This window comes from Desmodus rotundus, chromosome 11 (assembly GCF_022682495.2).
Source record: "Desmodus rotundus isolate HL8 chromosome 11, HLdesRot8A.1, whole genome shotgun sequence".
Classification (NCBI taxonomy): domain Eukaryota; kingdom Metazoa; phylum Chordata; class Mammalia; order Chiroptera; family Phyllostomidae; genus Desmodus; species Desmodus rotundus.
Window position 1 is genome coordinate 62,049,900 of NC_071397.1, and position 16,867 is coordinate 62,066,766.

A 16,867-nucleotide genomic window follows, 5' to 3' on the forward strand; every position below is an offset into this window, starting at 1 on the left:
ATGGTGTTGTAGGAAATTACACGTACATAAACCTACATATGCTAAAGGTGAGTGAATAAATATGTTTCACTGGAGGGAAGCACAATCCAAATACTCAAGAGAGCATGGTCTAGGCCAGCATGTCCCCAGGGGCGCGCCCTGGGACACAAGTCCCTCAGCATGTTCACGCAAGAGTTCTCCCAACCACCCTTCACTGACAGGCTCATGGACTCCCTGCAGCCTTCCGGTCCCTTGGTGGCACAAGCAGGCAAAGGGCTTGCTAATCACAGTCTTTGGCTTGTGTATGTTTACCTAGCATCATTGATCATTGTTGCTCCAAACCCGTTTGCCACTTTTATTTGTCATTGTGTTTGAGTAATTTAATTTGTATTATGTAAACCAATGAACTAGGAGTACGAAAAGAGAGAGATCTCTTCTGTGAGAAGTAAGCTGAAGTGGATAAACTGCGGTACATCCAGTCAATGGGGTATTATTCAACACTAAAAAGAAAGGAGCCATCAAACCACGAAAAGACGTGGAGGAAAGTTAAGTGCATGTTACTAAGTGAAAGAAACCAGCCTGAAAAGGCTACATATTGTATGATTCCAACTACATGACATTCGAGAAAAGGCAAAACTATGGGGACATTAAAAGTATCAGTGTTTGCCAGGGGTTTAGAGAAGAGAGAAGGATAAACAGGCAGAGCACAGAGGGGCTTTGGAGCCTTGAAACCACTCTGTGCGGTATGTCACATGTCATCATTATACGTTTGTCAGGCCCACAGTTTCTGAACCGTAATGGAAACCATGGGCTTTGGAGGCTAATAACCTGTTGGTGGAGTTCTTCAGCTGGGTCAGTTTACCACGCTATGTGGGATATTGATTTTGAGGGGAGCTGTGTGTTGGGGGTGAGGGCAGGGTATGTATGGGAGCTCTCCATACTGTCTGCTCAATTTTTCTGTGAACCTAAAACTTTTCTTTAAAAAGGATGCATTCGGATTGTTTTACAGTGTTTAAGCTTTCTCCATAAAAGGAAAGAAACACTAAATAAAAAGAACACTCGAGATTGTAGGCCATACACAAATATTATAGTTTATAGAAGAAAGATGGCACAGAACTTCAGTGAGTGCATATATACAAAGAAAAGGCTAGGCTTTGTGTTAGAAGAATGGCAAATGTTTGTATATTGGTGTATTTTTAAGTTAAATAAAATGTTGAAGACGGTGCATGTGATCTTTTAAGCACTCTCTGGTATAACAGATTTCTTGATTTGGATGATCAGCTCTCTCAGGCTTAATTGCTTTAAATAAGAGGATTTCTGCCCATTTTGCAGGGGTTGAGAGAAAAGGGTTTTATTTGGTTTTTGTCACAGTAAGTTTGGGAAATTTGGAGTAAGTAACGTTAAAAAGATTTCTTTACTCCGACTTTCTTAGAGACTTTACTGTCCTATTGTGAATTATAAATCTCCAGGAGAGAGAGCGAGAGTACAAAACATTCTTTAAATTTATTTGACCACTGAACACTTCTTCCCCTTGGGAACATCTGTCATTAACTCAAAGAAGTAGTGTCCTGGGGAGCAGCTTGAGAAACTCAGGAGTAAAAATACATGCGTATGCGTGAAGCAGCAAGGTTCTCCACCTGGCTGGGAAACAACCTTGATTGGCAGTGGTGTGACTTTAAGTTTCAGTTCTGCCTCGGCTTAGGGCCCAGGGGCCACTCAGGCACAGAGGGCTGGTGGTTGTGTTAGAGAAACGAAATACTGAAATAGCAGCAAATGAAGAAGATGCCTTTCCTAGAGGGAGGAGGCTACTTGGGGGCGGGGAGTTGTGTTCAGAGAGGGAGAAAGTGGAAATTGGCCACGGAGAAGTTAAAGTTTCCTGCAGTCAAAGAACATGGGAACATGGGGGATGGGGGGCAGGCAGGGCAGGGGAGAATAATGGGGGGAAATGGGCACAACTATAATTGAACAATAACAAAAAAATTTTTTTAAAAAGAACATGGGAACAGAGTGAGAGGGAAGAACAAAACCGGAACTTGGCCCCAGTGTGCTGTCTCCCGCCTACTGCCACGCTCTGTCAAAACCCGCCCACCTTAAAGAAGCCCCAACCACACATGCTGACGACAAGACACATTTAGAGACTGCCAACTCCACTTGGCCAGGAATTATTTCTCTCGGATGAATCCTACTCTTGGCTTCCCTTGCCTGCTTACAGATGCAGATGCACGTGTGAACTTGAACTCATGAGATGTGTGCGTGGAAGTTTTCTCGGCACTCAGGGAAAATACTTCCCCTTCAGCTAAGCCCAGAGCTAAACCCCAAACCAGCTCTGTGGGCATTTCACAGTGATGGTCCCCAAACAAGAAGTGTGGGATGGATGTGGTCCCTCACTAGGCCTCTCTGAGCCAGACACCTGCCCCCGAAGTTTCCTGGGAAAAGCACTCAGTTCCTTGTCTGCAGTGTACATGAGCTCTGTCTTGTCAAAGCTTAGATTTATGAAAGCCTTAAACATCTTAAGAAGTGGGAACTTGTAGGCACATAAACTCTTCAATGTCTACTTGCTTTTATTGTCATAAAGGAAAAGCAAAATCGGATTTATTTGTTTATGATGGAAAGTAGACAATTGTAAAAGAAACGGGGAATCCCATTTTCAAAAAGAGGACCCCACCTCCATAAATAACATAATAAGTGCAAATACCAGAGGCTCCTGCTCTGTCATATCCAGCTCTCTGGGAAGATTGTGCAAGATGCTTCCTCTTATGTGCACTGAGTCTCCTGTCAGGAAAATGAAAGTGTGAATCAGAAATCTCATCTGAAATCAGAGAGGGCCAGGGGCAGGGAGGGGCCCTGTGTGTGCTCTTGCCGATGGCCAGCACCCCTGACCGAAAGGGGAGTGGGGTGGGGCTGGGCTCCTGCCTCTGGCCCTATAGGTCTCTCTTTGGTTCAAGACACCCCAGGGGCCATGCACAGGGAGATAGGACTGCACAGCTAACACACACATGTGCGTTTGCTCTTCCACATGTAAGTTAAGGAATGCTGACATACGTCCATTGTTCTAGCATTGTCATATTGTATTTAAATTTGATTTTGTTTGTTTAACCTGGTTCAAAACTCAAAATGATATCAAAAATACATATTTAGAAGCCTTGTTGCCACCTCTGACCCTCTTTACCACCCCCTATGTAACCACTTTGAATTCACTTTTAACATATCCTTTCAGGGCTTTTTTATATGTATACTAATTCATTCCTCATCCAGGGCCTACTTACTGAGCACATACTATATTCTAGGCCTCTATATTTTGGGCACTGTTTCGAGGATGCATCCTTACTGTTACGGAACAAAAAATCCTTGCCTTCGTGGAGTTTATCATCTAGAACGGGGTAGACAGACAATAAGCAATGAACACAAGCAATAAGAAAATGATGGAGTAAGGAGAATGGTGCAGTGGAGATTTGAAGGGGGCACATGGCGACCTGAAACCGGGTGGTTCCGATAGACTTCACTGATAGAGGGGCATTTTGAGCAAAGTTTGAAGAAAGTGAGGGAGTCAGCTCGATGGGAATGTGCAGGAAGAGCACGGAAGACAGAACGAGGACCCCTGTGAGGTCCCCAAGCAGAGCAAGCCTATTGTGTTTATGGAACAGCAAAGACCAAGTATGGCTGGAAAGGAGGGCGTGACCGGGAGCAGGAGGTGGGTGGGAGAGGACGGGTGAAAGGGGAACGATACACACGGGGCCTTGCAAGAATTTCAGTGTTCACCCTGAATGTTAACGAGGGCCTGTCCAAGGTTTGAGTGACATGACCTGACATATTTTGATAGGATCTCTCTGGCTGCTGTTTTGAGAATGGACAGTGAAGAAGGAAGGGTGGGATAAGGGAGAGACTGGCTGGGAGGCTGTTGCAGTCATCCAAGCAAGAGGCTAGTGCAACAATCCAAGCACAGTGCTTCAAAAGAGGTTGGGAGCAGGGAAAGTATTAAGTGGTCGGATTCTGGGTATATTTTTGAAGGAGTCACTAGTGGGTTGAGAGAGTGACTACTTCACTCTCTCCATAATAACTCCAAGACTTTTGACCTAAGCTATTGGGGAAATAGAATTACCATCAGCTGAGATGGCTAGTTGAGGAGGAAAGGTCAGGAATTCAATAAGCAAAAGTGAAGATTGAAATGCCTTTTAGACATCCAAGGAGAGATGCCAAGTGGGTATGAAACCTGAATTTGAGGGTTGGCAGCATATGGATGCTATGTAGCCGTGAGACTAGGTAAGATAGCCAGGGGACTGAGTGTCAGTAGAAAGAGGTGGACCGAGGTCTGAGTCCCAGGACACTCTCAACTCTAGAGCTGGGAGTGGGGAGTGGGAACAGAGAGCTAGTAAAAGGGACCTAGAAGGAACAGACAGTGAGTCAGGGGAAAGTAGAACAGAGTGGTGTCCAATGTCTAGTGATGGACGTGTCTCAAGCACAAAGAAGTGGTAAATTGTGTGAAATGTTGTTGGTGGTCAAGTAAAACCTTAGGCATGTTGCAGTCACGTGGTGGTATTGCTGTCACGTTGGGGTTTATGACAAAATTGGTTTCGCTGGAGTGGTGGGTGAGTGAGTTTAAGAAGGATTTTGAGAGAAGTCACACATAGTAAGGTTAGGCATCTCTTTTCAGAGTTTTGCTGAAAAGGGAGAAAGGAAGTGAGGCAACAGCTGACAGGGCAAGTGGGGTCCAGAGAAGGATTTTCATGTGGGAAAAATAATGAGGGTTATTTTGAATGGTCCAGGAGAGAGGAGGGAAATGATGATATTGGGGAATGCCAAAATTTTGGAACAAAGATGTTGAATAGGCTTGAAGAGATATCTTCCCACTTTATTATGTTTATCATAATCTTTCTTATAAAAGATAGCATTTTATATCCACTCATCTGCAAGTTGATTTTTTAAGTATATTTGATTGACTATGCTAATACAGTTTTCCCAAATTTTCCCTCTTTATCCCCACTCTGCCCTGTACCCCCTAGCCCTCCAGCATCCCCCCCTCTTAGTTCATGTCCATGGGTTGTACATATAAGTTCTTTGAATTCTGTTTCCTGTATCATTCTTAACCTCTCCCATCTATTTTATGCCTGCCAATTATGCTTCTTATTCCCTGTACCTTTCCCCCCTATTCCTCCCCTCCCCCTTCCCACTGAAAACCCTCCATGTGATATCCATTTCTCTGATTCTATTCCTATTCTAGTTGTTTGCTTAGTTTTTGTTTTCATTGTTTTTCTTTTTTTTAGATTCATTTGTTGATAATTGTAAGTTTGTTGTCATTTTACTGTTCATAGTTTTTGATCTTCTTCAAATTCTTAGATAAGTCCCTTTAACATTTCATATAACAAGGGCTGGGTAGTGATGAACTCCTTTAACTGACCTTATCTAGGAAGCACTATATCTGCCCTTCCATTCTAAATGATAGTCTTGCTGGAGAGAGTAATCTTGGATGTAGGTCCTTGCCTTTCATGACTTCAAATAGTTCTTTCCAGCCCCTTCTTGCCTGTAAGGTTTTTGGGGTTTTTTTTTTTGAGAAATCAGCTGATAGCCTTATGGGAACTCCTTTGTAGGTAACCCTCTCCTTTCCTCTTGCTGCTTTTGAGATTCTCTCTTTATCTTTAATCTTGGCTAATGTAATGATGATGTGCCTTGGTGTGTTCCTCTTTGGGTCCAACTTCTTTGGGACTCTCTGGACTTCCTGGACTTCCTGAAAGTGTATTTCTTTCATCAGATTGGGGGAGATTTCCTTCATTATTTGTTCAAATAAGTTTTCAATTTCTTGCTGTTGTTCTTCTCCTTCTGGCACCCCTGTAATTTGGATGTTGGAACGTTTAAAGTTGTCCCAGATATTCCTAAGCCTCTCTTCACTTTTTTGGATTCTTGTTTCTTCTTTCTGTTCCAGTTAGACGTTTATTTCTTCCTTTTGTTCCAAATCATTGATTTGAGTCTTGGTTTCCTTCCTGTCATTGTTGGTTCCCTGATTATTTTGCTTTATTTCACTTTGGGTATCTTTCATTTGTTCTTTCATTTTTTGACCAAGCTCAATCAGTTCTGTGAGCACTTTGATTACCAGGGCTTTGAACTCTCCATCAGATAGGTTGGCTATGTCCTCATCACTTAGCTCTCTTTCTGGAGTCTCGCTCTGTTCTTTCATTTGGGCCCTATTTCTTTGTCTCCTTATTTTGTAAGGCGACAGGGCCTTCCGTATTCACCAGGGCAGGGCGACCCTCCTTACTGTGCTGCCGCGCTGCCTTTGGGGGAGGGGCCAGAGAGGGAGCAAGACAGTTCACCTGCTCAACTCTAGCCCCACTTTCCAACGGACTCTCGTATGAGACTGGGGCAATGCCACTGTAGTCCACAGTCAGCTCTGAGTCTCAGTTTCCCATTCAGCCAGCCCTGCCCTCGAAGTCCGCTGCCTTTTTCTGGGTTCTCTCAGCCAGCCCCTGCCTTGCCACATGGTCTGGTCTGCTGCCTCCCCTTCCAGCTGGCCCCTTTCAGCTGGCCCCGCCCACATGGTCCACCACCTTGCCTCAGGTCTTCTTTGCCCACCCCTCTGCTCAGCTCCTTCCTACTGGTCTGGGTGAATGTTTCTTTAATTCCTTCATTGGTGGAGTACCATGCAGTTTGATTTTCTGGCACTTCTGGTTGTTTATTGATTTTAGATTGGTTGTTATTCTCCTTTTGGTTGTACAAGGAAGCGAAGGGTTTCTACTTACAACTCCATCTTGGCCAGAACTTGCAAGTTGAATTTTTCACTTAACAATCAATGCTTCTCTTCACTTCAGCATATGGAGCCAGTCCTCTTTTTATAGCTGCATACTATTCCACTGGGAGACTGTAGTGCAGTTTAGGGGTCGGTTCAAAGCTTTCACTGTCCTGAACAATGATATTCCGAGTAACTGTGTATGTGCCTCATCTCTTATGTGTCATCCCTATTCTGGCTTCAATCCAGGAGCTAAAGTTTATAGTCTCTCTGCTCTCAACATTTCTAATCTGTGACTCTTTTTTGTCTCTTTTGGACTTCCTCCTGTTTTTTATTAATTCTATATTCAAATTAATTTTTCCGGCAACACCAGGAATATAATGCAACAGATACAGATCATTGCTCTTCATTTATTTCTGGTAATTGTGTTAAGCCAAAATAATTGTTCAGATACATATAGGCACTTAATTTTCATTGAACATGTCATACAGGATCAATAATAACATTTAATTCAGGATTTTTAGTTCTGGCAGCAATATTTTTCATCATCTTCAGAGGTGCTTTTCCAAATCTTTTCATTAGGAATTTTGTTAGATATGTGTCTTCCTTATTTCCATGTTCTAAAAGATCCTGTGTCCTGAACCTCCTCCTCCCGTCCCCGACATCACCCACTAGTTTTTGTCTATTTGGAAATGACAGCTTGCTGTGTCCAGTGCCGTCTCAGACAGGTGCCGTCTCATAGCCATTAATGGTTGTTCAGTGTTTCATGATATTAGTGTTGGTCTATTTCTTCCCCTTGACCTTTGGAAACACTAAGTCATGAGAGAGAACTTTTCAGTTATCAGACCACAAATAGTGGAAAATTTTATACAGAGATTAATGGGGAATTACCAGGATGGTGGACTAGAAGTATGTATTAAAAATTAGTCATTCTGTAGTGTGTGTGTGTGTTTAAACATAAATCCAAACAAGGAAGACTTTGCCCTAAGCCAGTGATTTTTCAACCCGTGTGCTGCAAGAACTTTTAAAACATGCAATACCTGACTATTTAGTCAGGGGCACTGACCTCTTCCCTTAGATTGTCAGATAAAAACATGACAACACCCAACACAACACAGCCATATGGTGTGAATGATCAAAATTATACCTATATTTTGTTATATAGGCAAAAAATATAATGTGTTTTTTTGGTGTGCCACCAAATTTTAGTAATTCGTGTATGTTGGCCATGATACGAAAAAGGTTGAAAGTCACTCATCCAAACCTATCTCCTCACGCTCCCCTTACTCCCTGAAGACCAAAGATGTAAACACCGAGCCTGAACTCAAAGTACCAGTCCCTTGGTAACACATTAATTTTGAGAAAAGACTGATTTCTAATACAGATGGGAGAGAAATCAGAATATGCATGTTGGCTAATTTCAGATTTGGCCAATTTTAAAAGCAACCTTGGGGTTTGTTTATAAATGAGTTATTTTTAGCAACATTTCCTAATGTTAATTTTTTAGTATAGAATATTTAAAGAGAGAAACCAAAATAGCCTATAATGCCACTAGAAAACCTTTTTTAAATGTACAATATGAAAAATAAAAAACTTATCCCAGAAAAGTAACACTTGTATCCATCCTCTGCTTCGCCATCCCCAGTTTCTTTGCCACAAAGGAAACCAGTGTCAACGACTTTTTCTGTGTGTAGGTATTTGAATCCATAACAACTCTATACAGGATGCATTGAATCACACAATACGCATACACACAGCTCGTGGGGTTTGGAACCCTGTAGTCTTGACAGGAAGTGCCTTTCTAAATCAAAGGGATCCACCAAAAAGTCAAGAGTATATGTGACTATTTGTCCATAACAGAGCTTTTAGGATCATTAACAAATTAAACACAAGTGCATTGGGTATATGAATCCTGTTTCCTTTGAAATTCAACCATTTTTTTTTTAAAGGTGACATAGCAAAATGTGCTCAATTTTTACATGGCAGTGTTTTCTCCAAAATTACGTGTTTAAGCTCTTCAAATATTCCCCATAATTTTATAATCACTTCAGTTCCGAATTATGAGGTAGAGAATTCACAAGCTTGGTTGGGGATCATTTCCCCCCAGCACTTGATGATTTGTACATATTTGCTGGAAGCTTCCAGTTACACCCAGACGTGATACTGTGAGTTCTGATGGGGGGGAAGTGGTTCCTTCTGGGAACCTGCAGCTCAGAGGTTCTCAGCCACAGGCACAGAGGTGTTTATGGAGAGGCTCAGAAGAACATTTGAGCCAAAAAATGTGTGTGGCTCTCTTTACAAAGGAAGGAAATTCTTACACGTGTTTGGTCACGATGCACTTTGAAGACATTATGCTAAGTGAAATAAGCCAGTCACAAAAGCACAACTGCTGCATGACTCCCTCACACGAGGCATTGAAGACGAGTCACATTCATAGACAGCAAGTAGAAAAGGGTTGCCAGCAGCGAGGGGGAGGAGGAACAGGCAGTTAGCGTTCAGTAGGTACAGACTTTCAGTTTTGCAAGATGAAGTGTCCTAGAGGTTGATTGCACAAAAATGTGAATGTACTTAACGTCGCTCAACTGTATGCTAAAAAATGGCTAAAATGGCAAATTTTACATTATGTAGATTTTACCACAATAAAAACTACAGGTTTGTGACCCAGGATCTGCTCATCCCCTATCTATATACCTCACCCCAACATTGAAGACAGGATCTCTAGGAAAGGAATGTAGGTATTAGGAGCCAGGGAAAACCTGTATCAGGCACCACAGAAACTCGGGCACACTGAGGAGACTGGTATCAGCCTGCGGGTGTCTTGGAATAACAGAACTTCAGGGTGTTAGGTCCCTCCAAAGTCTGTGTCTGCTGGGCTTCTGGCCTCTCCTGGATCATCTGCAGTGACAGGGACTCACTCTCCCAAACCCTTCCCACTCCCCAACTGCAGCTCTTCCAGAGCTGGTGTTGGCATCCCCGGAGTCTCCACCATGGATCCTGGTTCTGTCCCTGGTTCCGACCCCTCACAACAAGCCTGTAGATATCTGAGGGCAGACCAGTCAGGGAGGCTCAGCTGGCACCATTGCGAACATACGTGCAGCTTCCATAAAATTACAACCAAGGGCCTGCTCTAGAGGGACAAACCCAAGCAGGTGGTGGATTACAAATCCTTATCCCTTCCTCCATAGGTTGTGGCCCAGGGCCAGGGCACGTGAACTGGGAAATGGAGCAGGGGCCGGGCTACCCCCTCACCTGGGTGCCTGAGCCAGCCTTCTCTGCTTCAGACTGACCCACCTTCACTTCCTTCATCACTCTACGTGGGCACCCCCACCATCCCGGTCAGTCTCCTCTAAATTCAAGGTTGTCTGGCCAGTGAAGAGTGCCCTTGACCTGGGTGTTGTGCTTGATTAACGCCATGTGTGGGGGTTTTAGGCAGCCACGTCAAGGCTGACTCATGAGGCTAATGATCACCCGAAGCCCACATGTTGCCTTTAGGCACCTGGCTACTGCCATGTGATTAGCCTTGTTCTTGTTCCCTTTGAACCTCTTGAAATGCTTAAAAATCTGGATTTTTATCATCCAGCATGCTCCCTCTCCCTACCTGCTCTTTATATCCTCATTCAAGTCATTAATAACAGTGCACTGTTGGGAACCGCCCTGCCTGGTTTCAGAAGCTGTAACCCCCATGGCTAAGGCTGAGTCAGAGACCTTGGGACCATAAGCCACTAAGGAGACAAAGCTTAACTTCCTGGCAGGGGTGCCACCTCTGCCCACTTTACCTTACCCTGCTTGGCCCTGAGCTTGACCAGTTAGCCAATGACGGGTAATTCCTCAAGGAAGGGACGACCTAAGACAGGCATGGTCACGAAAAAGGCCCACAGGGAAGGACTCGGGGGGCTATAGAAAAAAGGGGGTGATGGACCCTCGCCCCTCATCTTTGACATAGCCTCATTCTGAGATAGAGTCCTCATACTGTCTGCAAGAAGTCTCCTAATCTCTTGGCTGCCTTACTTCCCTGGCCTGACTTAAGCCTGAAACAATGACAGAGGGCAGTGCAGTCCTGTGCTGCAAAGGGCGGATTCCCCGAGGAGATCAGGCCTAAAAAAGAATACATAAAACTCTGTGAAACCTGCTTTACTAATACCCTCAATTTAAATGATAAGGGTCCAAGCCTGAAATGAGTTTGTTTCCCAAAATCTTATAGCCCTTTAGCTAACTGACCCAGACTCAGAATAAGCCTTCAGAGTTCTTTGTGTGTTATCTATTGTTTGATCCTTACTGCCTGACAATGATTGATGAGCTTTACCTGTATTCCTGTGCAAAATGAACCCAATAAAAGCCCATTGAGGAAAAAGCTCTTGGCCCTTCTCCTTTGAGAGATCAGCCACCTTTCCTCCCCAAGCAGATCACGTCTTGGTAGACTTATTCCCATCCGTCACGGGGTGGGCGGGAGGGTGGGGCCTGCGGATGGAGCCCCCACAGTGCAGGACAGGACAGGCCCCAAGCCCTGTGCTACCCACTCTGGGTCCCCTCCTGACTGACCAGGTTCTTTGGGCACAGTCTTTCAGTGGCCAGGAACCCACCCCGCTGTACTGTTCTCCACTTGTCCAGGGACATCAGGAGAAACCTTCTCAGATGTCCTGCCAAAATGCAGTGGGCCCGATAAAACCCTGAGACACACAGACACACTCTCACTGATACACCCAGACACACAGAGACATACAGACACTTGTACAGATAGAGACATACACAGAGAGACACACCCACAAATGCACACACACAGTGATATAGATGCACAGAGACACACATAAACGCTCACAGACACTCAGGATCTAACCTTCCACATACTGGCTCCCATTTCCCTCCAGAGACAAAATCTAAGCCTACCTTGGAGGGGTGGACATTCCCTCTGTTCCTCAATGGCCACCTCTTCAATAGGGGACCAAATCTCTTGGAGAAAGGGAGGGAATGGCACTGCTTAGAGAGTGAAGAGTAAGTATGACCATTTAGCCAGAGGAAGAGGGACCCCTGCCATATGCCCCATACTCCAGAGGGCCCTCTGGCCCTCCTCCAGGCCCACTCTTCCCCACAGAGTAAGAAACCACACATCCCAGTGGTCAGACACACTCAGACCCTGGGCCTTCCTTCCAGACCACACTCCAGCGCCTGGGGCCCTGGAATTCCCCGAGTCCAGGGCTTCTTCCCCAGATCACCCTCCCTGGAGCTCACCGCCAGTGCGTACACCCGCGTCTGAGGGGCAGTCCAGGGCAGCTGCGTGGGGGTGTGGGCTGCTGGGCTGCTGTCCGCTTTGTGCACGCAGGGGCCCTACATGGCATGTTGTGAGGCCAGAGTGGGGAAGAGATTCGGGTCACACTGTAAACTGCGAGAGCTACTCCATGTGTTAGGAGCACATGTTGGAGCACGTGAGGCGGAAGCTCTGTCAGAAGGAGCAGGTGTGTTTCCAGAGACCGGAACTGCAATGGGGAAGCTGTGGGTGGGGCAGCCTGGGAGCTATTCCGAAGAGGAAAGTAAAACAGAGGGGGGGAAGAGGTGTTCTCCCGTAAGAACAGAGGGTGAGCTGCACACTCAGTGGCTCATTTTCTTGGGCTGATATTCTCAGCCACAAAGATGATGGCCCAGCAAGAGTGGGCTACGTGCTTTGGAGGTGTCTAACAGGAAATATAAGAGCTGAGCGACAAAGGAGCTGGCTCCAGGGGAAGATGCATAGCTGACCTTCTCGCCCTTGACAAGGCGCCTCATGCGGTTCCCGGTCTAGCAGAGAAGCCAGGGTCCCTGAAGAAACTGACTTTAGGGTGCACATCAGGGGCTCAGGGGTGGGACTTCCTTAAAATGAGACCCCACTGGTGGGAATCCAACAGTCACTTCTTCTGTCCTAGATTGCACATTTTTTGAAATGGATTGCATCAGGGGTTCTGTAATTTTAGTGTCTACCTACGAAAAGTGCAAAAGTCTGAACAGATGAAGCATTCAAATATCAAGTAATGAGTCTTAGCTTTGCCCGCAGTTTGGCTTAGCCCCAGAGCGGGGTCCTCCGCCTCGGTGTGGGTGCCTGGAGGTGGATGCTGTCTTTTGAGGCTGGACTGGGCACCGTAGAGCACAGTCCTGGCTCCAAGTGAGTCCAGGGACCTAGATGAAGCTGCACTGACCCGAATAGGAAGTGCCTGGAATGTGCTGTCCTGAACTGAGCCCCGGTCGGAAGAATAAATGTTTGAGCTGAGCTGTGCGCTGCTCTCTTCTCTTCAGGGATTAGGAATTTTACAAAGATGTCAGAGTCCACCAGAAGGCCATGCTGGTCAGGCAGGTCAGTTATCACTGAGCAGTTTCTCTTCCCCGGGTCTCACATCCAGTCGCAGCTGCAGACATGCGACTGCAGACCCGTGCTGTTCCTGTGCCCCCTTCAGGAGTGGCCTGCGGGAGCCACACCAAGGAAGGTCCGCTGCAGAACCCCCCAGGGACTATGCTTCACTTTTTAAGCAATGAGGGCTTTTTCTGTTGTATTTTGCTTGGGTTTTTTGTTATTTTTATTGATTTGGGTTTTTTTCCTTTTGTTGTTATTTTTGGGGTTTGGGGAGAAGGGGTTGTTTGTTTTCTTTCAAGGGCAAAGTACAATTCAAAGGAGAAGAGGTAGTTTGCTGAAATGTCAAGGGGAGGCCGATTTGGAGATGGAGGCGATGATCAAGTATTTTCTGCAAATGACAAGTGCTTAATTAGTGTCTCTTCTAGGGCCATTCACTCAGCAACCATTTACTGAACACCTACTGTGTGCACGGCGCTGTTGTGGGGCCCTTAAAGCAACCTAGATTCTTCCACCCACATTTGCCTAATGGGATACTCACCTTCTCCATTAGGTTCAAGGCAGAAGTGCAAATTGTAGTGGCAGCGTGGAATTCCTCAACTATCTTCTGTTAAAAAGAACTATCTCTGCTGCTAGGTGGCGGAGCTCAGCCATAATATGATCATGGGAATCACTGCTCTGAGAGCCCGTCTCGCAGACTTGGAAGAGAGGAACCTGAATCTCGAAAAGCAAATCATAAAAGAAATGCAAAAGAGAAGAATACGAAGATTTAGTCAAAACTCCGTTTAGGGAGTGTTTACACATAAAGTGACCTGTGTCGGACATCAGGACAGGCCCGTGGGGAGTGGGAGCAACCACATGGCGGCCACACGCAGCAGGGTCAGTGACACAACAGGCTTTGGCGTCCCAGGAGCTCTCCAGCGCTAAGCTTCCTCTACAGAGCGGGAGTCAGCAGTGGGCTGTCATTATTTTACCGTGATAGACACTGAATTTTAGGTAATTTAGAAATTTGCTATTTTCCTCACTCTACTTCCAGGTGAGGGAAGGAAGGGGGCGCCTTCTTCTCCAGTGTCTATTGTGTATGACCATCCAAACAGGAAAGGACAGTGCCCTGGGCCAGGCCAGACCCCAGAGTAGGGAGCAACGGGCACCTCCTGAAAGCTTGCTAGGTAGATTCGGAATTTGGATCGGCTTTCAGAGATGTTTCCAACCCTCAAAACACCCGCCAGCCTTTCCCTAAAATCTGGTGTTGGAGCTGCGGGCCTGTCAGCAGAGGCCCACCTGGAAGAGCAGCGTGGCATGCCCATGTGATCGCCGTGCTGTGGAAGCCTGTCCCTCTGTTAGGGTGTCCGAGCAGCTGTAGATGGAGGCCCCCGGCCTGAAATGGGCCATCGCAGAGCCTGGGCCAGCTGTCACACAAATATGAATTTCAGTTCAAACGCACTGTCCTCCAGCCCACTGCCCCCTTCCTGACCTTGCATGTCCCCAGCGCCAGCCCCAGCTGGGTCCTTCCCTCCTGTCTCTACCATGGATCCCTGGGCCATCCCCGGGGTCATTATACTGAGAGGCACTTTTACCAATGCTCTGCCCTGGCCTGTTCATTCCAGACAGGATAGGAGATTCCTTCTTGCTTGCGAAGGGCCCACAAAGCACAAGTGCCTACAAATATTAAAGGACCAAAACCAAAATGCGCTGGGCCTGCTGCTGCAGGGGAGGGGTGAGCAGTGAAGGTGGGAATCTGCTCCAGAGGTGTCCAACCTTTTGGTGTCTCTGGGCCACAGTGGAAGAAGAATTGTCTTGGGCCACACATTAAATACACAAACACTAATGAAAACTGATGAGCCGGAAAAAGGTTTTAAGTAAACTTATGACTTTGTGTTGGGCCACATTCATAGCCATCCTGGGCCGCATGAGGCCTGTGAGCCACGGGTTGGACACCCCTGTCCAGCCATGTTTTGGGTGTGAAATTGCTGAAAATGTCTTAAGTTCTTTGTAGCTTCTGCCAAATTCCTAGACAAAAAGTGGATTCTGTACTTCTCCCAGGCTAAACTAGTCTACAAGTGCCCCCCCTACCCCCCACCAAAGTAAGGTATCCCTGCTCTACCCCAGGGCCCCAGAGAGTGGCAAAGCTTTTGCTGGGGCCAGCGGCTAAGCTCCCTACCGTGGCTCCCAGCAGGGCCGTCTCTTCCTGCTTTCCTCTCCAGGGAAGTGGTTCAAAGGTGAGAGGCCACCCTACTCTCACCCCTTACCCCAAAACACTGGGTTTCCAGTAGCACTTATCAGTGATCAAGTCATTTTGCCGTAAGCTGTTAGCTGTAGGCCATTCAGAACGGGCTGTTTCATAATGAGATTTCTGCGGGGGCCTCACCAGGAAGCCAGTCAGCCTGATTCCTCCCTCTGCTTTATCTCTTTTTCATGGACTTCCCTGTTAGTGGTCATCCACGGTGGTCCACCGGGTCAGATTCTGCTGAGTCAACCGGGTAGAAAAATTCCTCAGGTTAAATGCCTAAGTAACCATTTGAGGAGCAGGAGGTCAGTTTTCCACCTGTGACCCCCCAGCACTCAGCCTGCCTTGGCATCTGACAACCTAGGCCGGCTCTCAAATGATGAAGCCCTGCATTGAAGTCAACACTCCAGGGGCTGCTAGTGAGGCATCGGATAACACCTGATGAAATAATTGTTTGGGTGGATGATTTTTTTAAAAGATCTTATTTATTTATTTATGACAGAGGGGAAGGGAGGGAGAAAGAAAGGGAGAGAAAAATCAATGTGTGGTTGCCTCTCATGTGCCCCCCACTGGGTTCCTGGCCCGCAGCCCAAGTATGTGTCCTGACTGGGAATCGAACCAGTGACCCCCTGGTTCACAGGCTGGTGTTCAACCCACTGAGCAACACCAGCCAGGGCTGGGTGTATGATTTTTTTCACGTGAAATCATTTCTAAATGTTGCATTTTAGAAGGCAAAATGATTTCCTCAGCTGCCCTTCCTGAACTTGAGTCTGCAATTTGCAGGAGAAGCTGAATGAGAATCAGCTTAATTTGAACCAGAAAGTGTGTGAGCTCATCAGTGAAGTGAGAACAGAATGGACTGAGCATGTGAAGGATCTAAAGAAAACATGGGGCTCTGCCAGACCCGATGAAGGAATAAAAGAAAATGCAGCCAAAGTATGTGGTTTCGTTTAGCCATGGGATAGCAGCACTTCCTCCCAGCCTCTGACCCCACCACTCGCTCCGTTTGCATTCCAGTCTGGTCTCCCTGAGACAGCAATGCATCAGGCATCTTAAAAGAGCACTGGGGCTCACTGCACAACTGTGTCATCTTCTGGAAGGTGTGTTTCTGATGTTAGGGTTCATGCCCTTCCAAGAAAAGTGTTGGGGCCAGCCTTTTCTGAAACTGAGCCTTCTTAGCAGGAGCAGCTGCAGGACTTGGAGCAGGAGAAGAGCAGCCTGGCTGCCCTGGTGTGCAAAGTGCAGAGCCTGGGTCGCTGGAGGCTGGCTGCACAGCAGGCTTGCTTCCCGTGGCTGAGCAGGGCTGAGAAGGTGAGCAGTGGGGTGGGAGGCCTGGCCCCCGGGGCTGGGCTGGGGTGGGGGCTTGGCTACAGCAGCTCTGGCCATCTTAAAGGATCTGACAGGAGAGCATTATTCCAGAGAAAGAGCAACATCAGAGGCTCGAGAGAAATAGGAAAAAGCTAGAAGCAAATTTTGGGAAAACAGATCAGAGAGTTTACCGTGAGGAAAGGGAAAATATGGAGGAGAGACTGCTGAGGGCTTGAGACAGCTTCTTCAAAATGCTTCAGATCTTTGAGTGTCAAACATGCTTATTTGAGGAAAATGAGGTAACAATATAATACATGGAAAA

At 46.5% G+C, this 16,867-nt stretch overlaps 1 protein-coding gene across 1 annotated transcript in view; it reads left to right on the forward strand.

Annotated features, from left to right (window-relative positions):
* Positions 1-16,867, forward strand: part of LOC123478881 (coiled-coil domain-containing protein 162-like) — a 33,828-nt gene that overhangs the window by 6,588 nt on the left and 10,373 nt on the right. Inside the window, 8 exon segments of the mRNA XM_071219628.1 lie at positions 4,098-4,110; positions 7,474-7,640; positions 12,056-12,147; positions 12,959-13,012; positions 13,647-13,760; positions 13,762-13,824; positions 16,021-16,173; positions 16,420-16,548. Of these exon segments, the coding sequence (XP_071075729.1) occupies positions 4,098-4,110; positions 7,474-7,640; positions 12,056-12,147; positions 12,959-13,012; positions 13,647-13,760; positions 13,762-13,824; positions 16,021-16,173; positions 16,420-16,548 (785 nt within the window).